The sequence below is a fragment of the Watersipora subatra genome, chromosome 5 (assembly GCF_963576615.1).
Source record: "Watersipora subatra chromosome 5, tzWatSuba1.1, whole genome shotgun sequence".
NCBI lineage: Eukaryota > Metazoa > Bryozoa > Gymnolaemata > Cheilostomatida > Watersiporidae > Watersipora > Watersipora subatra.
Window position 1 is genome coordinate 20,905,794 of NC_088712.1, and position 27,314 is coordinate 20,933,107.

At 34.6% G+C, this 27,314-nt stretch overlaps 2 protein-coding genes across 3 annotated transcripts in view; one reads left to right on the top strand and one right to left on the bottom strand.

Moving 5' to 3' along the window:
* Positions 1-8,540, top strand: part of LOC137396326 (pappalysin-1-like) — a 72,093-nt gene extending 63,553 nt beyond the window's left edge. For both annotated transcript variants that reach the window (XM_068082549.1, XM_068082550.1), the window contains 5 exons: positions 382-541; positions 2,690-2,825; positions 3,917-4,074; positions 6,017-6,144; positions 8,056-8,540. In XM_068082549.1, coding sequence (XP_067938650.1) covers positions 382-541; positions 2,690-2,825; positions 3,917-4,074; positions 6,017-6,144; positions 8,056-8,164 — 691 coding nt within the window. In that variant the 3' untranslated portion in view covers positions 8,165-8,540. The remainder of the gene's footprint in view (positions 1-381; positions 542-2,689; positions 2,826-3,916; positions 4,075-6,016; positions 6,145-8,055) is intronic.
* A 729-nt stretch (positions 8,541-9,269) lies between these two features.
* LOC137397194 (uncharacterized) overlaps positions 9,270-27,314 on the bottom strand; it is a 60,609-nt gene continuing 42,564 nt past the window's right edge. The window contains exons 13-25 of the mRNA XM_068083482.1: positions 25,360-25,913; positions 23,724-23,832; positions 23,222-23,393; positions 21,792-21,867; positions 17,819-17,933; positions 15,871-15,991; positions 14,143-14,204; positions 13,508-13,587; positions 12,842-13,044; positions 11,392-11,465; positions 10,562-10,733; positions 10,083-10,230; positions 9,270-9,873 (exon numbers count right to left, since the gene is read on the bottom strand). Of these exons, the coding sequence (XP_067939583.1) occupies positions 9,711-9,873; positions 10,083-10,230; positions 10,562-10,733; positions 11,392-11,465; positions 12,842-13,044; positions 13,508-13,587; positions 14,143-14,204; positions 15,871-15,991; positions 17,819-17,933; positions 21,792-21,867; positions 23,222-23,393; positions 23,724-23,832; positions 25,360-25,913 (2,049 nt within the window). The 3' untranslated portion in view covers positions 9,270-9,710. The remainder of the gene's footprint in view (positions 9,874-10,082; positions 10,231-10,561; positions 10,734-11,391; positions 11,466-12,841; positions 13,045-13,507; positions 13,588-14,142; positions 14,205-15,870; positions 15,992-17,818; positions 17,934-21,791; positions 21,868-23,221; positions 23,394-23,723; positions 23,833-25,359; positions 25,914-27,314) is intronic.

Here is a 27,314-nt window from a genome sequence, read left to right on the forward strand (position 1 = left end):
TTTACGTATTTTAAAATGAATTATATTGTACAACAATTCTGCTGTAATGTAAATATTAATAGTTTTATTTTTGTGCTAATGAATGAAAAAATGTATTAGTCTTAAAAATTTAGTTTATTAGTCTTAAAAATTTAGTTTATTAGTCTTAAAAATTTAGTTTGATGAAAGGAAACAAGAACTGGTATTAGATTTTAAAATGTTTAACATTAGATGGAAATGTACAACGAAACATTTCAAAAAGACTTCCCCTCAGGTATAACCCTCAGCTTGACAAGATACGAATGTGTCTCGTCTGTGCGGTGGCCTCACCACTAACAATCATTGGCATGTTTTTGTACTACGATCAATGCTCTCTACTCGTTACTGTTATACTCGCTGTAGTCGTCGAGACAAGACTGTATGCCTCCGGACAGGCAAGTGGGATAAGGAGTGTGTCAGGATAGAATGTGAAAAGATACCAGCTGTATGGACTGGACTGTATACATGTACCGATGGGTTGAATAGCGGCACTGTCTGTACAGCCACCTGCCCTGCTACTCAGGTATGGCACCATCTACTCCTAATGTCAAATCATGTCTGCATATTTACCTGTTTTCTCTATTTGGTGTGTATGCCCACCTGCTAAAAAGGTCAGGTGAGTCCAGTCATCTGCTCAACATGTTGGATATATTCATTAATTTATTAAACATTTAGGTGTGTTTGCTGTCACAGGCTTTCCTAATCGAGAAGGCAAATACCTAGCTGTTTTGTTTAATTTTACAGCCTGCCAAGTTCCTATTCTGTTTATTTAGTGACTCATTTTGTTATATAATTGTGTAACCATGTGCTTTCTTAGTTCAGTTGTGCAGACAACTACTGTTGTGCAGACAAACCGTACTAGTCAGGTATAGTCATTCACCGCATTAAAATCTGATAGTGTGAAGAGGGGTTGTTGAATTAGCATAACTGTTAGTATTACCAATAATAGTAGTAGTAGTACTAATAGTAGTAGTAATAGTAGTAGTAATAGTAGTAATAGCATTAATAGTAGTAGTAGTTGTTGTAGTGGGAGTAATGGTAATAGTAGTAGTGTTAGCAGTTGTACTAGTAATAAAGTGCACCCCCGAGTTACAGTTTTTTGTCCCTTCCTTACAGCAGTTTTTCCACTAAACGACGTCAACAAAAATGTCTCTCAAAATTCAAATTTGGTAGCCGGTGCGTTGCATCAGAAACACAAAGATACCAATATTCTATTTGCCAAAATCTCTCCCACAATGCTTGAAAGAGATATGATTCTCTCTCTTCCTCTCTCATTTCAGCATTTTTCGAGCTTTGTAAATGCTTGATATTGGGTGAGCAAAACGAAATTAGTAAAAAGTAAGCAAAAGTGAAAGTCTAACGCGCATTTTAGCATTAAATATAACATTTACTATACATTTAATTCATTATACGTATATAACTATATAACTACATACCGGTATATAATTTTAATTTGTTAAACATGGATCCTAAGATTGATAACGACATTAAAGGAAGAAGTAAGACAATTATTTTATTGCAACAACAAAGATTTTGCAAATCATAACTACTAAATACACTGAAGTTACTGCAGGTAACTATAGTTACTAAGGTTAATATACTATTTTGTTACTAATTTTTAATAAATACAGTACCTATATAAACTTTTGATGTTTTCACCGCAAGGGTGTTTGCATTAGATAACTACTATGGTTTTTTATTCTACTCTATACGCCATTTTTGCCTTATGATACGGACACAAGAACTAACTAATGTCGTATGGTGGGGTTCCACTGTAATAGTAGTAATAACAATAGTAGTAATAATAGTAATAGGAGTAGTAGTCATCGATGTAGTACTTTTAATAATACTGTAGTGTAGTAAGAGTGGTAGTAGTAGGGGTACTAACTGGGTTTCAGACAGCTATTTTTGCTATTTATGTAGCTGATAAACTACCCTACAAGATGAAATTATGCGCGGAATTAAATTTCGCAAAAATTGTCTTTTCACGCTTATTCGCCAACTAAATTATTCACGGATGAACCCATTCGCGAATAAATTAATCCGTGAAAGCAGCTAGCAATAGAGTAAAACTTTCACATGCGTATACCACATGTTTAGGTTTCTATTTAGCTGATAAGTTTATATCGATCATGCTAAGCTATAAATTTTTGGCTGCATCCAAAGTTTTTCAGGATTGTTCATCAATTTGGAGGCCTTTGGTGAACCAATAATTTGTGGTAAGTTGGGAATTTTTTCAATGTAAAGAATTGCAGGAAAGATTTTTTTCGATGATGATGCTGTGCCGAAAAATTTGTGACAACCTTGAATAATTTTGTTAAGAAGTGTGATGCATTGGCAATGGGCTTAACTCAAAGCCCTGGCGATGATTTTAAAAGAGTTTGGAACTCAGCTATGTTTACTAACTCTGCCTAATGGCTAGTTTTAATTTGAGGCATTAGTTATTCTCTCTTGTGTTAAAAATAAAATTGATTGTTCGCGGACTTTAATAATTCGCGGAATTGACTGTACGCGAATTCTAAAGTTATTATTAGTCCATCGAATAATTTCATTTCAATTTCAGAATTGCCTTTCATAACTGTGATACACTTAAGCCTCTTGGAAGGTTTGTTTTGGCTGCCGATCAATGTACCACTTGCAATTTAATTTACTATTAGATGACATTTTGCAGGTTTCTAGTGTGATGAGCTGCCTGCCTACAGGCAGGTGGAACAGCAGCTTTGCAGCCTGTGAGACAGACAATCACTGCCCTGGTATTACTGGTACAAGAGAGGATGTTAAATTTAACTGCACTGGAACTACTGCAGGTACCAACTGAAACTGTTTTTTTCATACAGACTTGCATTAAAGGAGTTTATATTCTTGTTTGTATGTATAACTTTGTATCAGCTTTAGTAAACATCAACAAAAGGATGCTTTTTATTACTTGCTAAAATAAAAATAGAAAGACAGAAATCAGGAATTATCAAGTGAGTCGAACAGACGTGTGTTGTATAAATGAATGGACTTACATGTATTGATGCGAAGAAGGCAAAGAAGAGAGTCCGTCTTTTGTTCCACTCCCTTATATACTCCCCATACTTCTTTATACTACCTAATCTACTAGATTTATCCACTAGCTTTTTTCGCTAGCTTTATCCAGCTTTATTCACTCACCGTAATTGCCAGTAATTGCCAAGACCACCCGTACTGCTTGTGAGCCAAGACCACCTGTGAGCTCAGAGGCCAGTGTAGCCTGAGTCTAACAAATCCCATAATACAACAGCGTGTTTAAAAGCGGTAGATACGAAAAGCCGAACGCACTGAATGACCGAACAGACCGAATATTTTGGGAGTTGCCCTCTCGTGTGACTAATTAAGGATAACGGTGCGTAACTCAAATTTCTATAAATAAAGAGCTCAATGAATTCCGTAGAAACATTTTAGAGGCTGTTGTTTATTTTCGCGCCAGTGAAGCACGCTGTGAATAAAAATATTACATATTCAATTGAAGTATTTTTGCTGTCACTATAGTCCAATCAGTACTTGCCTTACCTTTGACAGATAAAAGGGAAATGCCTAGTAGAAGCAAAAAGGTTTTATTTGTTCAGTAGTATCGTCAACCATTGGTGAACTAGTATATCGTTTACATGACTATAAATATATTATAAATCTATTTTTAATGTTATTTTATATATCTATTCTATAAATATATTATATTCTATGAATCTGTTTTATAAATCTATTCTATTATTCTACAGATACAATGCATTTATTGTACATTTTATAAATGTATTTGTTCAATGTACTCATTCCACCAATCAACTCATTCTATTAGGATGTTCGCTCTATGAAGAGTCTCACTCTATAAATAAGCTCGCTCAATGGATGAACTCAATTTTTGATTGTCTTCCTTCAGGCTCAGTGTGTAGAGTCTCTTGCCTCAACAACTCCCTCACTGAGTACCAGCAAAAGGATGGAGTTTTTTCTGTGTTTAGAGACAAACTTCACTGCACCTACTCTGGCAGTTGGAGCGCTGACATAGACAGCATCTCATGCCATCCCCTATGCCAACCTGTAAGATTTTGTTTATTGATTCAAAATTCTTCTTCTAGTAGTAATATTATTGTAATAGAGTTGTTAATGAAGTGTTTACTACTAGTAGCACAATGTACAATGAATCTGTCAGCCATTTCTAAGTCCGTTGGAGATATGGCTATATTCTATCTAGGTTCATCAACAAACTGCACACAAAATATAATGGGGGATGAAACTCTAGCTTTTATTCTAAAAAAACCTGGCTCAATATTTCAAGTGCTGCTTACTAGTTTAGAGTTATAAAAGTATAACCTAAAATATAACTTGTTATCTATAAAAATATTACTTATTCTCTATAGACATCTAACTTGTTATCTATAGACATGTAACTTGTTATCCATATACATATTGCTTGTTATCCATAGACATATCCCCTGTCTTCTATATGCATATATGTAGATTGCCAACTACAGACACTACCCTATTTACTAACATTCATGTTATGAAAAACGGTAGATACACAATGATGTTGCGAGTGTTAGAAATTGTTTGTAAAGAAAAACGGTAAACACAATACGATTTTCATGCAGAAATGTCGAAAGTTAAATTTTGTATTGGATCCATTTAATGTATTTGTATCCATTTGTTATTGTGGTTGGTGAAAACGAAAGGCCTCTAGTGATCTTGGAGGGTAAAAAGAGGCAAGCCGTTTAATTTGAAACGAAAGTCGCAATGATAAAGAAGCTCGATGCTGGTGAAGAGATGGTAAGTGTTGCACGAGCATACAACCTGAATCGCTCGACCGTCGGTACGATTTCTAAAAATAAGGCCGTATCATGGAGCGTGTAAAAGATGCAGTGCCAATGCAATCCACAATCATAGCTAGGAGAAAGGGAAAGTCTTAGAAAAGATGGATAAACTTCTCTGAAGGAGTGTTCTTTAGTTGCAGCACAAACTAATATAGTTTACTTATACGAGCCTTAAACATACTTATATAATCCTTAAACATATGCTCTGTACAAAACAACGCGCTGAGACAATTTACGAACAAGTTTACTTAGCGAACAACTGTTCTCAACGTATCATGTTCGTAAGTTGCGGAGCATCTGTATAGACAATTAAATGTAGCTTATTATCCATAGACATATAAATTTTTATTTATGAACCTAAACAAGCAATTTTTTAAAAATTCAAAATGGTGATGACTGAAACAGTTTCGATATGAATAACTTTTTAGAACTTTCTAAAAAGTATTTTAGTTCAAGAGGCTACCCAAGAAACTAATTAAACACATGAATATTTACCAGCCAACAGTAGGGAAAACTGTCAGCTTTATTATTTGCGGCTTTCTAGAATATTCCAAGCAATCAGTTCTTATAAAGACATGTCAGACTTAAGTTAGCAAAGGTTATTATTTTCATAACAAGCAATTTGTTAGCTCATTAAATATTGCTTATAAACACATGACTTGTCAAAAGTCCTGAACAGGGATGATTGCTGCTGTTGTTATTAGTTTTGAGTTTATTTTATAGAACCTTCTGTAAGATTAGTTACAATGGTTATAGCATAATTTGGGTACCATACTTATTACTAGTTAATAAATTTACCTGACTAATACTAATCAAGTATTAGTCAATCTTTTTAAATTTTTACTTGCGTGAAAATATTATGTTGGTATTATCTGGAGAAGAACGTTAGACAACTGTTCTGTGATTAGCACTTAATATTTTATTTTTATACTCAATAATTGCCATAGGTAAGGATAGAATAAAAATTTAAAGTATGTAATAATTAACATTTTATCTTGATATATTGGTAGAACGTAGTATTTAAATGTTAACATTTCTCATTTAATTTTGGCTTAGTGTATATAACTTTTAACATCAGTAAGAATAATTTGTTTGCTCCGCTGGCACCCAATTCAAGTATAATGTTAAAACTGGTGACATGATATGTTATAGTCAGCTGTCTGTGTTTCTAGGAGTACATGGGGGATGGTTGGTGTGATGCTGTCAATAACCGTCAGGTGTGTCATTGGGATGAGGGCGATTGCTGTTCATCTACAAGCAAGGCGTCAGTTGTTCAGGCTTACCCAGAATCCTGCTCAAGGTAATGCAATTGTTCATACATTAAGACCTTTCATTTAGATGTAGATATTTAGCTTTTTTATGTTATATATTCTAACTAGCCGAATGTCCAGCGTTGCACGGGTATTAAAAAACAGCTTATAAACAGTGGCAGGTGATGTAGTTGCCTGCCACTTGCCATTAGCCTGGCACATTGCCAATGACTAATCTGAGTAAGCTACTATCCGTATTGCTAAACTTACTAATAAGAGCTGTGAGAGCAAGCTTTAGTGACATTGCATAACGCAGAGAGCTATGCATATTTGACCAGTCTTATATTGCCTAACGAATCAATTGCATCTCGCATAGCTTAATTGGTTAGATTATCACCTGGTGAACGGGAGGTTTGAGATCAAATCCAGCATGAAGCGGAGCATTCATTCCTAGGTTTTAATAGCTATAGCTGGAAAGACAATATATTGTGTTATTGACAATAATTCATTTTCAAGCAGAAATTTTGCCAAATTATGCTATAAATTTTAGATAATGAACTTTTTGTTACTATAATTCACTATCCTGATTCTTCCACATCACTATAATAATTATATTACCAAATTTTAAAACACTTTTGTTTGGCTTCCTTAATAATTCCTTTTTTCTGTCTCCTCATTTCTATTTGGTCATGTAACGTAAAACATCTTTTTGTTGATGACTACTAATGTCAATAAAAAGCTATACATACATGAATAGAGAAGACAACTCGCGTCTTGTTCATTATAACATGCAAAAACCATGAAATAAAAAGCAACAGTTACTCAATAAAATCAAATACTTTTGTCTGATAAGAGAACTTATATTAGTTGAAACATTGTTAAAGGTGCTTGGGATTTTACATGCAAAATAGTTGTTAGAAGTTGTTGCAAATATGTTCATATTAGGTAAGCTGAAATGAGTTAAAAACCTGTAACTGTCATGTAAAAAATGAGGGTACAAACCATGAAAGATTTTGAAACCAATAACTGGCGTAAAATAAATATTTAGCAAGGGCAGAGTGAAAAAATGCAAAGATTTGGGAAGATAATTCATTGAAATTAAAATGCTGAAATATGATGCAGATTTGTAATTAGTCGGAACACTTATTTTTGTAACAACAATAAATCACTTGTGACATATTTTGGAGCTAGATTATAGTAAATACATATATCATAAATGAAATGACAAAAGATAAACTGATAGCATGCAATGGCAGATTTTGGGTTAATGTATGACCTGCAACACTGGATACTGTTACCAATTTTCTGATGTTTTTTAGCCTTTTGTCGACCAAATTTATGTTCAACCTTTTGTCGATCTAGTTTATATTCAACCTTTCATCGACCAAGTTTATTTTGAACCTTTTGTCGACCAAGTTTATGATCAACTTTTTGTCGACCAAGTTTATGTTCAACCTTTTGTCGACCAAGTTTATGTTCAACCTTTTGTCACCCAAGTTTATGTTCAACCTTTTGTCAATCAAGTTTATGTTCAATCTTTCGTCGACCAAGTTCATGTTGAACCTTTCTTCGACCAAGTTCATGTTGAACTTTTCATCGACCAAGTTTATGTTCAACCTTTTGTCGACCAAGTTTATTTTGAACCTTTTGTCGACCAAGTTTGTGATCAACTTTTTGTCGACCAAGTTTATGTTCAACCTTTTGTCGACCAAGTTTATGTTCATCATTTTGTCGACCAAGTTTATGTTCAACCTTGTGTCGACCAAGTTTATGTTCAACCTTTTGTCGACCAAGTTTATGTTGAACCTTTTGTCGACCAAGTTTATGTTCAACCTTTTGTCGACCAAGTTTATGTTCAACCATTCGTTGACCAAGTTTATGTTGAGCCTTTCGTCGACCAAGTTTATGTTCAACCTTTTGTTGACCAAGTTTATGTTTATTCTTGTTGCTATCATTTGCAGTGAGTGCAGCTGTAGAGACCCTGAGGCCCAATCAGTTGCAGGCATTGGAGCCAATAGGTGGCTGATTGAGAGAGACGGTTATGCAGTCGATCGTTTACCCAGTAATTAGCTAGCATTATGATACTGTGTATGCTATAGCACAACCAATGCATCCTGAAAAGGACTCCTGCTACCTACTATTTGCTACTTTTGTTATTTGAACTGCATTAGCTATCTAGCTTCTAGTTGTATAGCTGCATTAGCTATATAGCCTTGCCTCAGCTACATAGCGTTATCAATTGTACGAAAGTTGGCTGTAACGGCATACTGCTATGCAGTATAAATTTACACCAGTACTTTACATATTTATTATACATACAGACATGATAAAATTATGATTAACTGTGTTGCTGGTGATTTGTAACTTTTTGGTTAATAAAATCTATTTTAGTAAACACTTCATTTGCTTTTGCATGCATTGTTTGTCATATTACACTTATACAATGAATGCATTAATGGTGTTGTAAAAAGTGTCATTGTCAGGATGTTTTGGATGACTTACTGTTTCATGTCTTGGTTATAACACACATGTCGTTGAGCTGGTTCCACTGACATCTTTTGACATGCCAAGTGAGTACTTGTTAGTACATTAAGTGGCAATGGCAGCAGCATTACTAAAGCTCGCCAGAAAATACAGCTGCCTAGCCCTACACAAAGTTAGACGTGCTCTCTTAACTGTTGAAATAGTAATCTAAGCAATAAACTCATTGCTAGAGCTATATAGCTGTTTTACTATTCATCTGTTGCTAGATGTATATAGCTATGCATTGCTAATCACTCATTGTTAGATATATTTGGGTAAGTTTTGCTGTTAAATTGTTTTTGAGGTACATAGCTGTTTGGCTATTTATCGGTTGCTAGAGCTATATATCTAAGTATTGCTATTTTTCTGTTATTAGAATTGAATGGCCAAGTTTTATTATTCATCCTTTGCCAGAGGTGTGTAGCTATGTTTCACTATTCATATATCGCTATATATAGCTATATATTGATAGATAAGCTATATGTTGCTAGATATAGCTATATATAGTGATATAGCTATATATCTAGCGATATATAGCTATATTTTGCTATGCATCTGCCTACTTCTTACCAGCTTTTTTCATATACAGTTCATGCTCATAGTTCAGACATCTTCGAAAATATTAACTTTACTATCATTCCACTAGCAGCTCTTTGATCAATGTCATGGTTTTATTGGAATTAAAACCAATCGTACGTTTCTACCATTTGTGTGGCCAACTAACAAATATTAATGTCCAAAAAATATGATAAAATCAACCCTGAGCAAAACAGCACATGCATTGAGAATACAAGTAATAAATAGATAGTACTTACATGTATGTAAATCATATAGATGTACTACACCTAATAAAGGAAGATTCATCCCACAGAGGTTATACAGATAAGACCAAGAATGTCCCAAGCTGTGAAGGACAAAAAAGAAAAAGCATCCTCTTTCTCATGATTTAGTTTAAGAGGGTGTTGGTCAATAGGGAACAGTCCATTCAAGTAAACTAAATGAAAATTAACATTGTATCATATATTTACAAAATTATGTGGTCTTAATTCTTTATTACATCAAAAAGATAATTTGAAAATCGCAAGAAACTTAGCTAAAAGTTAGCAGAAGCACGGCTAGGAAGGGACTGGGACCTCTTGTCCCAAACATCGTGCAAGTCTCTAGCAAATGTCACCCAGGGCTCGAAAAAGATGGCTGGAGTCAGAGAAAGGTTCTCCTTGTCAGGCGCTGAAAAGAACTGGCAGGTGCTCTGGAATCTGTAAAAAGAGAGGCAAAGCTGTCATAAAAGCACTGATAGTTTCTATACAAATTATTTATGTTACTCAGTAGTAGAGTAAATTCATTCATTAATAAAGACAGATACTACATGTATATTGTGGATAACAAACTCAAGTTATTCATATTTTAGCAGGAGAATACAACTCCAGGTGTCAATACTGCTAATTCAAAAGAGTGACCAACTTACAGTGAGTTGCTTTCAGTTACTTTTGTGTAAAGATTAGTAATGGCTTCAGTTGATTGGTCAATAAATGTTGTCATCACATTGTAGAACATCTGATTGGATGTATGGTCAGAAAGTGTTGTCTCTACCTTGACCATCAGAGCTTTGCATTCTGTATGACAATAGTTGTTGTCATGAAAAACGTTAATAAGGGAACAGTCATCTTCATTGAATTAATTCTAGTTTCTTTCTGTTTCAAATCATATATGTTTATAGGGAAATAATGTTAAATTCTAAGTTCATATTTTGCTCATCGAAAAGATAAACATTTATTTACATTTGATGTACGATTATTTGGTGTTAACATTCAGCTTATAATATAAACTGAGCAATGTAGTCCAAAGTTATTTGCAATTGTGCTACTTTGTAAATGTATAGGCGCTTCAAAAAGGCCACTGAACAGGACAAGGAAGGGCAACCACTAGCCTCAAATAATAACCAACCTGAAATTTGTGTATTGAGTAGAGCTAAAGACTGCTGAAGCTCTTCATAGCTTATTTTGCTGACGCTGTCAAGGTCGACTACAAATGGTAAGGGATTCTCTACATGGCCCCGTGTTGTACCACACTTCAATTTATATTTTGAGGCTATATATTCCAAGAGTGTAGTTTGCTTCTGAAAGATAAAAAGGAAACTATGTTAAAAGGAAAGTTCTGGAAAAAGCTGTTAATTACTTCCAGATTGGAAAGCAGAATTGATGATTTGAAAGTCAAGTTTTCAAGCATCTTAGCTCGTAGCTTCCCTTAACCCTACATACAATTCCACCATTTAACGGCAGGTTATAGGTTGCTGTTGTAGTCATTTCATAATTTGCTATAGCGGTTATTCTATAAATAGCCGCTGGTCTATAAATAGCCGCTAGTCTATAAATAGCCGCTATAGTCTATAAATAGCCGCTATAGTCTATAAATAGCCGCTATAGTTTATAAATAGCCGCTATAGTTTATAAATAGCCGCTATAGTCTATAAAAAGCCTCTATAGTCTATAAATAGCCGCAATAGTCTATAAATAGCCGCTATAGTCTATAAATAGCTGCTATAGTCTATAAATAGCCGCTATAGTCTATAAATAGCCGCTATAGTCTATAAATAGCCGCTAGTCTATAAATAGCCGCTAGTCTATAAATAGCCGCTAGTCTATAAATAGCCGCTAGTCTATAACTAGCCGCTAGTCTATAACTAGCCGCTAGTCTATAAATAGCCGTTAGTCTATAAATAGCCGCTAGTCTATAACTAGCCACTAGTTTATGAGGTCATATAAAAATCAGCTCACCTTCCCGCGCACATGTTTGAGTTTTGGAAGAACATCTAGTGCATAACCATCAGCCTGTCCTCTCTGCTCATTTCCTAAAAGTAGTAAGTTTTGGTGAAGCAGTGTTATTTGAATATTATTACCACAGCTCAGAATCGGCCTTGGCAGTTTCATAGCACTAGTAGTACTAAAGTTAGGAAAACTTCAAGCATTTGGTGATAATGAGCCTCTATATCAACGTATATTGCTGATTTGTTTTTAACGTCTCACACAAAATTCTCTGGTATTTGGAAGGATCAGCTAATATGCCAAGTTTTAGGAAAATTCTCTTTTTCAAATAGTTTTTTAAGGACAGGTTTTTATACAAGCACATATAGTAACTATATATCTATTAAGTTATATATCTGCTTTCAAATGAATAAACAGCCAATTTCTTTCTATAAATTTTTTTATCATACCAACACACCCAATGATATTGTTTCCGTACCAAACTGTCTTTAAACAATATGTTTTTTAAGCTAAAGATCGTGTTTGAAGGAAACCCTTGCCATTAGATTGAAGGCTCTTTAGGATACAAAAAACTAGTACAGATCTAGTACACATTACATGAATCGGCGCACTTCTAGCTAACAATATGGTTAACCGATGCACCTCTAACAAACAATATGGTTAACCAAACATCTCTAGCAAACAATATGGTTAGCCAATGCACCTCTAGCAAACAATATGGTTAACCAGTGCATCTCTAGCAAACAATATGGTTAGCCAATGCACCTCTAGCAAACAATATGGTTAACCAGTGCATCTCTAGCAAACAATATGGTTAACCAGTGCATCTCTAGCAAACGATATAGTTAACCAGTGCATCTCTAGCAAACAATATGGTTAGCCAATGCACCTCTAGCAAACAATATGGTTAACCAGTGCATCTCTAGCAAACAATATGGTTAACCAGTGCATCTCTAGCAAACAATATGGTTAACCAGTGCATCTCTAGCAAACGATATAGTTAACCAGTGCATCTCTAGCAAACAATATGGTTAACCAGTGCATCTCTAGCAAACAATATGGTTAACCAGTGTATCTCTAGCAAACAATATAGTTAACCAGTGCATCTCTAGCAAATGATATAGTTAACCAGTGCATCTCTAGCAAACAATATAGTTAACCAGTGCATCTCTAGCAAACAATATAGTTAACCAGTGCATCTCTAGCAAACAATATGGTTAACCAGTGCATCTCTAGCAAACAATATAGTTAACCAGTGCATCTCTAGCAAACAATATAGTTAACCAGTGCATTTCTAGCAAACAATATGATTAACCAGTGCATCTCTAGCAAGTAATATGGTTAACCAGTGCACCTCTAGCAAGCAATATGGTTAACCTGAGCATTCTTAGCAAAAATAGAATTAATTTGAGCATTTGCTATCAAACAATATAACATGCCATGGCAGCTTTATTAAACATACCTCCGTTGAGATAATTTCCCACAGCCAGCACATGGGACAAAAGTTTTCCTATGTTCTCAGAAGTGGTGAGATGATTACAGGTAGCAGCCATCTTGTCTATTTGTGAGCTGATATCTCTTATCACCTCTTCGTAGTGAGCTCTCAGTAAGAAGCACTTAATTCGATCTGTCCCAAACTGGAGCTCATTCAAGTTGAAAAGAAACCTAAGAGATAATAGGTTGATTGAGGTGATCAACCAATCAAAAAGCGGCAATTCAAAAAACACCGAACTCTGACCGAACTCTGACCGTTTTACAGCTAGCCAAAGTATTAATAAAAAAATAACGATCTGCATGAATGCAGAGAAATAATTGTTCTGACAGATGAACATTATTTTATCTTTGACAAACTGTGTTTGATTTTAAAAACAGTATCCCACTTTTCATGCATAAAAAATTTGAAAGCACTCATTCACAAAGGATGGGTGCGACTCTGAAAGACTTGTATTGACATGAGATGAGGAGCTCAAGAGGAGGGAGTAAAAGCATTTAATTTGTCAAAGTAGAAAACTCAGACAAGGAGTCAGTCCTTATCCACTGCTGATGTCAACACCGGTGTTCAGAAGAATGATTAAATTCTTGAATGGTTAGCAATTCAAAAATTGAATTGAGTTTAAAATCAACTCACTGCTCTGGTTTGTCAAGAACGCATCTTGGATTCGTCTCTACCTGGTCCTGAATTTCTGTCATCTCTTTCTCGGTTGCTCTCTAAAGTTAGCACAAGAAGTTGATGATCTTCAATCGTTATAAAGTCTGTATGTACATACACTGGCACAAAACTTAGCTAGTCTTTTTGTTAGGGAGAAAGCATGGAGTTGGCTATATTTTAACAAATGTTTACCGTAAAGTTAGCCAATTTAATAAATACACTGCAACTACATTATAGCAGTAACTATGAGCTGTACGAAAATGAATGAGTTTCTCTATTCAACAACTGTATCTCACTAACTCCAGCTAAACTTTATTTAAGCCCCAACAAACACAGTGCATGCCAAATTTTTTCCGTGTTCAGGCTATGGAGTTCCACAACAATACATCAGAATATAAGGTAGGAACTATAATGCATATAAGTAAATATGCAATTAAAACCACCCAGCTTATGAGATGAAAGACTGAGTAGATGTGTGCATAGATGTATGCATAGACGTGTGCATAGATGTATGCATAGATGTGTAAATAGACGTCTTAATAGATGTATGCATAGATGTATGCATAGATGTGTAAATAGATGTGTACATACATATGTGTAAAGGTTGTACTCACAGCATCATATATAGATCTCCAGGTATCTATTCCCAAGAATGCTACATCGCAGTTGATGAGAGCTGTAAACATGTATTTAAAATTCAATTAAAACTGAAAATAATTGGTATAAAAAAATTTCCTATTTAATTAAAGAATAAAGAAAGCATAATATTATTATGCTTTATTATTTATCTTGAGGTGTTGACTGGTGTTTTAAAAAAAGAATCAAGGAGATTGACCAACCAGAAGCTGAGATATAGCCAGCCAAACATAGGTCTACCTAAAAACGAATCGGAGGAAAAACCCCTCGAAAACCCCAAAAGTTGTGACGTATAAAATCGACTTATTGGATATGTGCCGGAGTTGCGCACCCTTACCTCCATTGCGTATACTGATTGTTTTAGGCTGTGAGATGCGAAACGCTTCTCGCGGTAGTAAATAATTTACAGACAAGCTTTGGTTTCTCAAAAAAATCAAGCAAACATTGTGTGGTTAAGGCAACTGCCCACAACCCCCTGCCATGATTTGTCAAAACAGAAGAGGATATTTTGATTATTGTGCCTCAAACTTCAACTCTATATGCACCGAAGATCGTCTGTTGAACAAACGGCGCGTGTATAGCCTATGCCGGTCTATAATTTACAATATCCGCTATTCGCAGTTTGTTTACCAGTCGAATAAGACACGCGGGTGTAAATCTTTGTTCCTTCTTCATCTTTGTACCTACTGCAGCATTTAGTTGATTTTTAGGATTATTGTCACTGTTAATTAAACTGTAAGTTCACTACAGCCATATTTTTGAAAAGAATAACTTGACCGTGCTGCTCTTGTCGTAAGAAAAGAAAACAACTTTTGATTTGATTCTTCTGTCTATGTTATCTATAATTGTTTTTTATGATTAATTAATATAATCATAATGCATATTATACAAAATAATAATATACCTTTGTATAGAATTAACGATGTAATTAATATAATTTGTAGAAAATTCCAAATGATAATCGAGATTGATGATTGATTGAAGAAAATACTATGCAGATACTTATGCTGAAGTTCATATCTTATCATTTAATATATTACTTACTGAACTGATCATAGATGCGTGTAATTATTTCATGCTAAAACTAATCTACACGTCAGAGGGACTGGTTCGGAATTTTTGGAGCAATGATTGTTAGGCCCAATTTGATTAGTCTATTCTTTCTACGATTAAACCAATTAAACCGTCGTGATTGTTATAGGAGCGCGCATTAGTTGGCTTGATTGACCAATGGCACACAAGTCGATTTCATACGTCATATTTTTATGCTAATATGAGGATTACCAAAACACTTATGTTTTTTGGTAGACCTATGTTTGGCTGGCTATATCTCAGCTTCTGGTTGGTCAATCTCCTTGATTCTTTTTTTAAAACACCATTCCACACCTCAAGATAAATAATAAAGCATAATAATATTATGCTTTCTCTATTCTTTAAGCAAGCATTGACTTCTCTCTAGTAAAGTACCAAATGTTTGCTATTATGTGTAAAATATTATAGATCAAAGGGAGTGATCTTTTACAAGGAGACTATCCTTTTTACTACTATTAAATTGAAAACTTTCCAATTCAACATATCTGTTATCTGGGATCTAAAAAGCCAAAAATCTAAGGAATTTGTTTCAACACATCTGAAATGTTTTTTACAAAATTGGTCGGTTGTACTAGACAAAAGGTTGAGTCACAAGGAGGAAGGTTGTTTCTTACCTTTTTTTATCTCGGGAAATGGCTGTCGGATGCCTGAGAGTACAATTGCAAGGTTTTGAGACCGCTTTCTGTCTAGCACTTTGGTGAAGTTTCTTCTTCTAATTGAACCTCTCGGAATTCTCTGCAAAGAGAGAATAACTAATAGCTTTAAACTCTCAGCCAAGAGAGAATAACCAACAGTTTGCAATTCTCTGCCAAGAGAATAACTAGTAGCTTGGAATTCTCTGCCAAGAGAGAATAACTAATAGTTTGGAATTCTCTGCCAATAGACTAACTAATAACTATGCATGACCTAAACACTAAAAATTTGACCAATCACTTGGTGTCTAATAGAGCTCAGAACAAAAGAAAATGTCATTGGTGGCTAGAATCAACGATGTGTTTATACTTGAAAAAGCAATGAAGTACAACCTTTTGCTAAAGGAAATTTGGTAAGCACTTGTCATACACTGTCAACTAATGTTGTTTTAGCTATGCATGTTGTCAACCTAAAAATTGGTGTGTGACACCTTTTTCCTTATTGCAATGTGGATGGCACATATACTGTTAGATGTATCCTTCGTTTTTTCGTGACGTCATTTTATCGTTGTCGGCCATCTTTATAGACAATTTTTTCATTAGAAACACGAAGCTTTCGCAATGATAATTTGAAAACGATGTTTTTGTTTGCAATTTTTTATTATAGTATCAAAACAATACTTAAAAGTACTAATAAATCAAAGAAAAACGATCGTTTTCTACAAAAATGGCGGCTTTTTCGTGAACGAGCGCATGCGCAAACGACTTGATGACGTCAAAAAAACGATGGATTGTATTAAATAGCCTTTCATATCTAGTTAAGCTGAGCTCGTGTAACGCATAGCCTTGGTTGCTACACTACAAACTACTACAATGTTTTCTTTCATTCAACTGTAGTTGTAATCAATTTTCTAAATTCACAATCTCCAACTATGTTTTCACAAACTCTATATTGGCCAATGATATTACTTGGTCAAGGTCATTTTCAACTATCAGTTTCTATTGCCGATAAAGGAACATCTATTTATCATACATGGAACAAGGTTAGTTCTGGTAACTTTCTAAAAGGATATTCAAAGACTTTGGGGAGGCAGGCAGTGAATATAAAATAATTCTTATTTTACAGATTGGTCAATTTTCAATTCTAATTTTTGATTGGTCAATTAGCAGTCACTCAATTAGCAGTCACCCAATTAGCAATTCCCTTTTATGATTAAAGTTAGATTGTTCAAGTTTCTTTCTATTCTTCAATCAACATTGAAGTTATAATCAATATAATCAATCAGAAGTTATAATATGACTGGAACCATGCCAAGGTTGGTTGATAGTGTAGGAAGCAGAATTTCGCATATGTGAGTTTGACGTCGTTTTTGTTATTTAGCGAAAACATTTTGTTAAACAAAACCGCTTATCAACGCATGTTTCCTTTGCAGTATTCTTATGGTTTTTTGGCAAATTTCAAATCAATCATCGGTGACTGAATGCTTTTAGTGAACAATATTTTCTTAACAGAATCGATCATTATTTTATCAAATTTTCGTAATTTTTCTGGAGGGCTATCAGTTTGTTTTTATTTGTGCCCAAACAAATTTGTATCATTGAGTCGGTTTATGTGGAAAAAATCTAATTTTATGATGAATAAGCACAAGCATGCTTAATAACGGGTCATAATTGTTTTGCATCCTAATACACATGACACTTGCCATTTCTGCATATATTGAGAACACGTGTCACATATAATAAAGTGAGACACACTTGTCATGCATAACATCTTAATGACACCAGTCCTACCATGGCAACTCGCTGACACCTGTCACACAAAAATAATGACCATACTAACATTGGTTTGTACTAACTACTCGGGTGTCATGCAAGGCTATGGAATTGCATTTGTTTTACTAAATTTCAACAAGTTCTTTTGGTACTTTACCTGAGAGACATCGAGAGAAAAGAGTTCTTCAATCTCATCCTTGTCAATTTTTGGCTCTTCCATTTTTTCCCATACAGTTGCATGGTGTTTTTGTCGCTTGAGTATTCCGCTTGTCCTAAAAAATATGTAGAATTGGAATGCAATATAGCAATAATACAGTAGTAGTACTAGTCAAAGATAGGCACTCGAATTAACATGCATGCTCGAGCAAGCCTAAATGGTTACTTCACAAATGAATTGAAAAGAATCGATTGTCTGGTATATTTTATTTACTGTAGATACTCGAAGTATCCTACTAGTAAGAATTAATCGATTTTTTATTTTAAATAAGCAAAATAACAGCTTTTATAACAGCTTTTTACCAATAACTGTACGTGAATTAAAATCCAAACCTCCTATAGCAAACTAGTTGCAATATAAAAACAACATTGCAAACATGCTGACTAAGCACATAAAACACCTTGCCACAAGCTCTAGTATGTACTATAGAGAAAAGAAAATGACTAATCAAAATGTACCTTCCTTCCCTTTATAATTACGTACTGCGTTCACGAAAACTTTTGTGTTACTTTCCTAAGTAACACATTCTGTTACTTGATGTGCGATAAAACCAAGACGTCAGTGTAGTAATTGTCACCACACATTTTTAAAATACTTCGATATTTCTGTGTACACAGTGATCTCTGTATATACATCTCTGTGTATACAGATATGTGTATACAGAGTATACACAGTGTACACTCAATGTATACTGAGTGTACATCTCTGTCTATATCTCTGTGTTCTTATTGGTCAAAAATATTTGCTACGCACTAGCTTTATGGTTTGCCTGCGCACCGGCAGTAAGCTAATTCATAACCTTTATAGCTGCTCGTGAATATCGCTCATGCTACCAAACACCTTTATAACGACTCGCCTTCTCACCTATACAAAAAAAACGATCACCGATTGCACTGTTATCAGATCTACCCAAAACTTTGCCTCTATAGATTGAGTGATGTCGGTTATTGTTTTGCCAAAAACGTACCAGTTGCATAGTTTTCCATTACTCACAAAACAGCATAAAATTGTGGTTTCATTTCTTTTTAATTTCCAGCTTGGGATGAATGAAAAAATATTGTAAACAGCGACCAAAAACGTACTTCTGCTACTGAAATCCTTCAACACTGGACTGATGATATTATTGTCTACATTGACAACATTTTTTCATAAGATGTGTGTCACTGTGTTGGTCAAACTGCAAAAACCAAAGCGCTTTCTTTGCAGCACTTTTCACTAAACTACAAAATATTGAATATTCCTTTGGTTCTTCAAATGCATCGAATCTGGTGCAGAATTGTTTGCTGATTCTAAAAAATTTAATATTGTAGTTAAATGACAGAAACTCTGTTCCACAGTAAAGAAATACCGAGTGTACGCCAGCTAAAAATGATAGGCATGACTTAAATCCTCCAGAAATGAAATCATTAGTGAAACACATGTAGTTGATATATTCACTATACAAACAGTCAATAGACTGAGCTAAATTAACAATTATATATTATTGTCATTTTGATACATTGCCATAACACAATTTTTGGAAGAAATGATAGAGAATTTATTTGATTTATTTGAAAGAATTGAATTGAGTCATTGAAGTTAGGATGGTCAAAGAACTGTGAATTGATTTGTGATATTTTTGCAATGAATTGTGAATTAAAATGACCCGATTAATCAATAAAGCATGGCATACTAAGAGACTATACTTAAAACTCGTTACCACGGAGATAGCACCATAACAAATGGTGGACAGTACAAAATGCAGACATTGACTACTACAGTAAAAACTTCTGGATATATTTGAAACTAAGCTTTTAGTCACAAACTAACAAAACCGTCGTAGAACTTTGTACGTCTGAGAGCATCAGACTGATTGTTTTAGTCAAATGGGGGTTGTCTCCTCTCGCAATTATAATAATTATTGTATTTTTATTTAATAATTAATTTCATTGTAGACTAAACACCATTGCATTGCTAACACTACCCTATATTACATATACTTGTACTACTAACTCTACCATAGACTATATACACTTGCACTACTAACTCTACCATTGACTATATACATCTGTACTACTAACTCTACTATAGACTATATACACCTGTACTACTAACTCTACTATAGACTATATACACTTGTTCTACTAACTTTACCATAGACTATATACACTTGTACTACTAACTCTACTATAGACTATATACACTTGTACTACTAACTCTACTATAGACTATATACACTTGTACTACTAACTCTACTATAGACTATACACACTTGTACCACTAACTTTACCATAGACTATATACAGTTGTACTACTAACTCTACCATAGACTATATACACTTGTACTACTAACTCTACTATAGACTATACAAACTTGTACCACTAACTTTACCATAGACTATATACACTTGTACTACTAACTCTACCATAGACTATGTACACTTGTACTACTAACTCTACCATAGACTATATACACTTGTACTACTTACTCTACCATAGACTAAACACCATTGTATTGCTAACACTACCCTATATTACATATACTTGTACTACTAACTCTACCATAGACTATATACACTTGTACTGCTAACTCTACCATAGACTATATACACTTGTACTACTAACTCTACCATAGATTATATATGCTTGTACTACTAACTCTACCATAGACTATATACACTTGTACTACTTACTCTACCATAGACTATATACACTTGTACTCCTAACTCAATTATCTACTTGTAGTACTAACTATATTATGTACAGCCTGTTAAACGATTTAATGTAGCCCGCAAGTACGGTTGACATACTCTATTATTGCAGCAAAAGATTGTAGGAAATGTGGTCTATGGTAGGGTACCATTGTTAGCATCTTTCCAGCCTAAACATTATCAGTTTAGTGCAGCTTTGTTAGTTAATAAGCTAACAAAGCGATAGAGCAATTAGCCATTCCGAGTTCAGTAGAAAAAAACCAAATATCATTTTTTGCCCATGTGCCATTAGTATAATCAGATTCGATCGCTTTTTCAATTAAATCCCTAAGCTAGCTATCATGGATTGCATAATTCATTACAGTCATCTACCACATCCTAATCAGCTTTCTCTAATAGAAAAAGCTGATGATCGACCAAATTTCTGAGCTGCTGAGCACAAAGGGCTTGAGAGGTCCGTTGCATATCAGTTAAAGTCATCTCAACAGCTTGCACTGCTGGACTCATGCAAATCACACTGAACACTAAATGAGGTTTGTTAGTAGCCAAAATATCAAAGAGTTCAAGCTGCAAGGGATCTCACATCACCTGAAGAAACTAATGATGAGAAAACCGCAAACTCATTTACTATATCACAGAGTAAATGCATAGTTATATTAAAAATCCAGCATCTTTTCCACCTGATCACTTATCTACCAAAACAATGCAGCTCATTGTTTGAGTATTGTTTGCTTGTGTGTACTGTAGTCAGCTGGTGTTGACTGAACCAGTGAGAGATACGTGTAATTGTAGATTATAATGATAATTGTAAAACGCTTCACTTCATATCCTACATTTAGGCAATAAATTATACAACAAAATATTGTCTGCTTCTGATTAAATTTCTGGCTGAATATGTATAGTTCATACTTTTGCAACTACAGATGCCCGCTGATGCTGAAACAACACCTGACACAGTCCAAACACCTGTTATAAGTGTCTTTGATCTTCCAGTTAGATCACGTGAGGCAGTCATACCGTCGAAACTGGTTGTAGGCAAATCAGAAACAAGGCTAGTGAGAAATGCTGTCACACACAAGCAAGTCAATGATACTATGTATGGTTGAACACTCTGTAATCTGCACAAATGGTCTGATGCTTTTGTCAAATTTTAGATCCTAACGTAGCCTCCGAATCAAAAGGTTGCCCCAGCCCGAAATACTAGTACATTTTATGCTACTAACCTAGAATTAAGAAGAATTCTTCTCCAATGTAGAGGCCTGAGACTGACTTTTGGTTTATATTTTTTCTTCTTTGGAACTGCAACAATAAAATAATACAATAATACAAATAACAGACTTTGGAACTGCAACAATACAATAATACAATAATACAAATAACAGACTTTGGAACTGCAACAATAAAATAATACAATAATACAATTAACAGACTTTGGAACTGCAACAATAAAATAATACAATAATACAAATAACAGACTTTGGAACTGCAACAATAAAATAATACAATAATACAAATAACAGACTTTGGAACTGCAACAATACAATAATACAAATAACAGGCTTTGAAAACGTTCCTTTAGACTTCATAGAGTTACAATCGAAGGTACGAGTTAGAATTATGGAACCTCTTCCAAAATTGTCATAAACAATTATGTGCTTCTCTACCATTTTCTGTTTAACACTTCGTATTGGATATACAATAACATTAGCAATTAGACATTAATTTGCATTTAGTGAACGTAATTATGAGACTGCCTAAAACAAACACATTATTTGTTACTAATTTATAGTTAGGTATTTACTAGATTAATTATATAAATATGTACATCAATGTAAAGTTAATGATGCTCTACACATGAGTAGTAGTAAATATCAACTGATATTTGCTACTTTAATCTGGTTTTGGTGTAACAAAGTGATATCTGCACATTATGATAAAAAATTCAAGAAAGGTTAAGTTTATATTCATTGACATAATTGACCAAGTTTAACAAAGTTTTGAACATACTTATACATGTAACTATATGAGAGTAAATTGGTGGCCTTTAGAGTGTTAATAGCGTCCAGAGTTGTCCAGGACGCACTGACAATCGTGGATAGTATAAAATGGGCGACCAGCTGATAGATGATATTTCTTGAGAATACTTTTGATGGCATTCAGAGCATCCACAAAACCTGCTTCTGGATTAGATTAGAGATAATAAAGTAAGTTAGTTTATGCTATAAATGTCAAAGAACATAGAAAAAGATCAAATATATGTTAAAGTACATATTAAAGTAGGTATTAAAGTAAGTATTAAATGTAAGACTACTGTATGTTGATTTAAGATAATCCGAGTTACATTTAGAAGTATGTCCCGCACTCACTTCTACTACCTTGAGGAAAGTGCAAGCTATTTTTTATAGGTTTTTTGGCTGTGTACAGTAATGTCCATGTTTAACCTAATGTTAACTGCTGCTCAACAGACAGAAGAGGGGGAAGGGAAATCCCGACAGTAAACCCCGAAGTCTACCAGGTTATCAAAACTGTCAGCTTCTGAGGAGCAACTACCAAGAAATAACTGTTTGGTCACAGACAGGCGCTGGTTTATTCACTTCATTCAATGACTAAATAAGATTTCCCTTCATTGGGGATTTTCATACGGAAGACCAACCTTGTTTGCTTAAAAGAAGAGGTGGTGGAGGTGGAGGCATCAGATTATTGGTAGAACTCTTACTGGTTTTCTCATCAGGCAAAGTTGGAGGGATTTCTGCATAGCTGGAGTCTATGCTGATGATGTCATCAGTTTTACTTGATATCACACTCTCCTCATCCTCATCAAACACCTTCGACAAAGGAAATGGTCTAGTTAAAGTAATGGGAGTTGTCTGCTTATGATGAAAAACAAAAACAGGTGCTTGGTAATAAGATTGTTAATTTAGGAATCTTTTGAGAAGTTATCTTTGGGAACTATTTTATCAAAGGTATTCAACAAAACTATAACAGAATGTTAACTATAACAGAATGTTAACTATAACAGAATGTTAACTATAACAGAATGTTAACTATAACAGAATGTTAACTATAACAGAATGTTAACTATAACAGAATGTTATAAGGTCTACAATAAGAATCTACATATGAATGCCAAAATATATTGACTTGGCAGCACTCACCGAAGAAAACTGGTAAAACCCAGGGACAGAATCGTTTCCTATTAGATTACACGATGGAAAAGCAGAGCATGACTGGCTTAATCCAGAATCGATGCTGGCATTGGACAATCTGCAAAATACACAAGTTCTTTTCGCTGTTGTGACTCATTTAACCAACTTCTGCTGCTGCAACCACAACTTGGGTTTTATATTTAAACACATGACGATTAGCAAATCAGGAATTATGACGTAAATTTGATTGAAAAAAGGGAAATACATTAAACATCTGACAGATATAGTCATGGACTGACATTGTGTCCGCAAAGGTCGATGGAAATGGGGTCGATACAACTTGTGAAATTAGCATTGCAATTGTCCCTCTCTAAGAAGTGCCAGTTTGGCGTGGCTTGTGTAAAAAAATGTGGAGCACTCCAAAAGCAAGCTTCCTTTTAGCCTTTAAGCTGGCAAACCACTGAATGACAGCACCATACAAATTTTTAGTTCTTGGAGCGGTTTTCGTAATAACCCCAATCTAAAGATAGCATCAGTTGTCGAAAAAAATAGTAAGATTTACAATCGTACAATAGAAAACAAGTTTAGACGTTTTGATCTACACTGCTTAGCATTTATATTCGACCAGCTTTATGGCCTTCCCAAAACTCATTCAAAGTTTATTAGTGACTTTTGCCTTGTAAAACTTATTCAATTATTGGCTCATTAAAGGATTTAGTTGTTACCATTGTTGTAGCGTGCCTCACAGCAATGGTAAGTTTCATAGACTTATCCGGACAAAAACTTGCTGGCTAAAAACTGGTAAAGGGTGTTCTCTCAGAAAAACTTCGCTATTGGAAAAGAAAATTTTGTTTAAAAAATTTTACAGTCAGAGAAACAATCTTTATCATGATAAGAAGCCTGTTCATCCGTCTGTTTATCCACCGGTGTGTCCGTCTGTGTGTCCGTCTGTGTGTCCGTCTGTTTGTCCGTCTGTTCAAAGTTACGCTTGGAAGTTTGTAATAAAGAAAGGTTAAATTGGACGGGAATCATACGCGGGTGTACGGATTCGCAGCAAAGCAGACTACCAACTGTACCACTCAACCACCTTTGTCACATCATGGAACAACTGTGCACATATTTATTACAATTCACGATATCTCAAGGTGCACTGGATTGCCAGAGTCTTATTTTTTTTTATCAATGATCGAACTGAAGCGGTAAGGTAGAACACATTTTCAAAATTTTTAACCTTTAACATAGCATTGGTCCAGGTGCTAAGGCTATTGCTCTAGCATTCATCAGCGGTTAAAATCACATGTCATTGGCCCAACTATGAAGTTAGGCATAACTACTCCATGTAATGTCGTTCATAACGACCTTAGGCCTAACTACGACATTAGGCCTAACTACGTTGACCTAACTAATCTGCCCATTCCTCTTCTGGATATTTTACGATATTTAGTTGACTAAATTGCCAGATTTTACAATTTTATGCTTTATTCAGCAAAACCAGTATTTTAGAAGGGCGGTCGGGGTTTTTGAGAATTTGAATTCAATTAAAGGGTAACTGTCAGTAGAGATGAGTTATTTTGTTGTCTGCTATCAAAATTAAAAACCTCAAGTTTTGTACCAGAATGCTGCTGTATAGTTTAATAATACTCACCGACTGCGAGCCGTCAGTAACTGCTGGCAGTTATCGCATAAGCTATTTGAAGTTACCATCTCATTGGCTGCAGACGACTGTGCATTGCGCCGCAAGTTCACTGTTGATGCAAATTCATTGGCAGCCGGTGCTGAAGTTGATAAGCCTTCAGTGGTTATTTTCGGATATTGTTTAGACAGTAGAGAGTTAGAGGTAGGGTACAATTCAGAACTGAACGGTAAAGGGTGATCTTTCACGCGGTCAAAATTTTCTAGCGTATCGTTTTCAATTATTTTGTGAGCGGGTGAATAAGAAGTGCGTCTTTTGCATCTAGCTGTATGGTTTTTTATTTCCATTGTGCTCTTTTGAGGTGGCTCTATAGCCGTCGTAAAGGATTCGCAGCTAGGACTAGGATATGAGGGTTTGTCTTCTCTTGGCCTATAGCCAGAGACTCTCATATCTGAATCCTTAATAGAGAGTGAGATATGGCTGCTTGAATTTGTGTGCTGCGTAGAGAAGGAAAACATTGTAGTTGGAATGCTCAGGCTGGTTGTAGTTCTTCCTTCGGTGTGAACCTAAACAATAAAGTTGAAAGAAATAAAAACTTTTTAATTAAAGAAGTAATTAAATATTTTATATAAATGGTTTTGACTGATTCTACTACATGATCTCGCTTCTGTATTAGGTAGGGTAGGTGGCTCTATATGCAGTTAGCAATAGAATAAAACATATTGACAGGATGAGCAGGTGCTAGCTGTCCCTCTAATGTGTGTCAGGGTATAGCCTGCGACTTCTGTTTAAATTGGCTATCAGCGCTGATGTAAATATCACTATTCTGCTGATTGTGTCAAATCCACATACACAAAATAGCATGAGTTTGGTTAACAGGCCTTAACAACTCAAATAGTTAAACATTAGGTTATATATTAAAGATTATCTGTTAAGATTAACACCTTTTCTAAAATTAAAGTGCTATAGCAATGCACCACGCAGATCATGTTCTCCCTGATTTTTTCTAGTTGTCATCTTGATATGACAAGAATATGGTTAATATAATAAGAAGGAAAAACCGTAGAAGCTAGTAAAACTATCCAGTCATATTATTACAGTTATATAATCCCAAGTCATGAGTAATAATAGTAACAATTGATAGTCATATAATCCATAAGTCATTATTAATATAAATAGGGATTTTTTTTAACTCAGAGATTTGTAAAGGTTTGTGTTATATTTATAGTTTGAATACTATCAAGGATTTAAAAAGTAAATCACATTCTTTATCTATACATACATGTAGCTATTAATATTGCTTTGCATGTTGATCATTCATGTTATCTAACATAGCCTTACTTTAGTACAAACTGTCAAATTGGGATGCCTACTTCACCTTTGTCCAAATTTATTTGAGTCTGGTAAATAATTATATAAACAGCATGCGAAAAGTATTAAATAAAGTATTGTATTTACTGTTAAGCCTGATAAGTATGTTTATAAAAATACGATAAAAAAGAGGTAAGTAAAGGGTTACAGTAATCTCTAAACAGTTGGTTATGAAAGGCAATAGACACATTCCAACAACCAGCAGCGTATAATGCTGTCGCCTGTTTTATGATTACACCTGCAATGAGTATGACCTCGTCTGCAGATAATCGTGGGAGCATTTGTGACTTCAAAGAGATAAGAGCCTGGCAAAAATATACGCCTTAAAAAATGTTCAGAAATATAGACAGGGAAGTCATATGTAAAGGAAAGCTTGATAGCCAAGTCTTATTCCAGCGTGTAATATCTTCCAAGAAACCAACAATCATCATATTGTATCCACCACACTGGTTTCAACAACCATATTTTTGCTTGAACTGATCAAGCTTCAAGTCTTCAACACTTTGATGCTTCTTGTATAGACAAGCGAGAACCCTGATCCTAGACAGTCTTACCAATTTTACATCAACTGTGAAAGCACTTAGCATAGCACAACT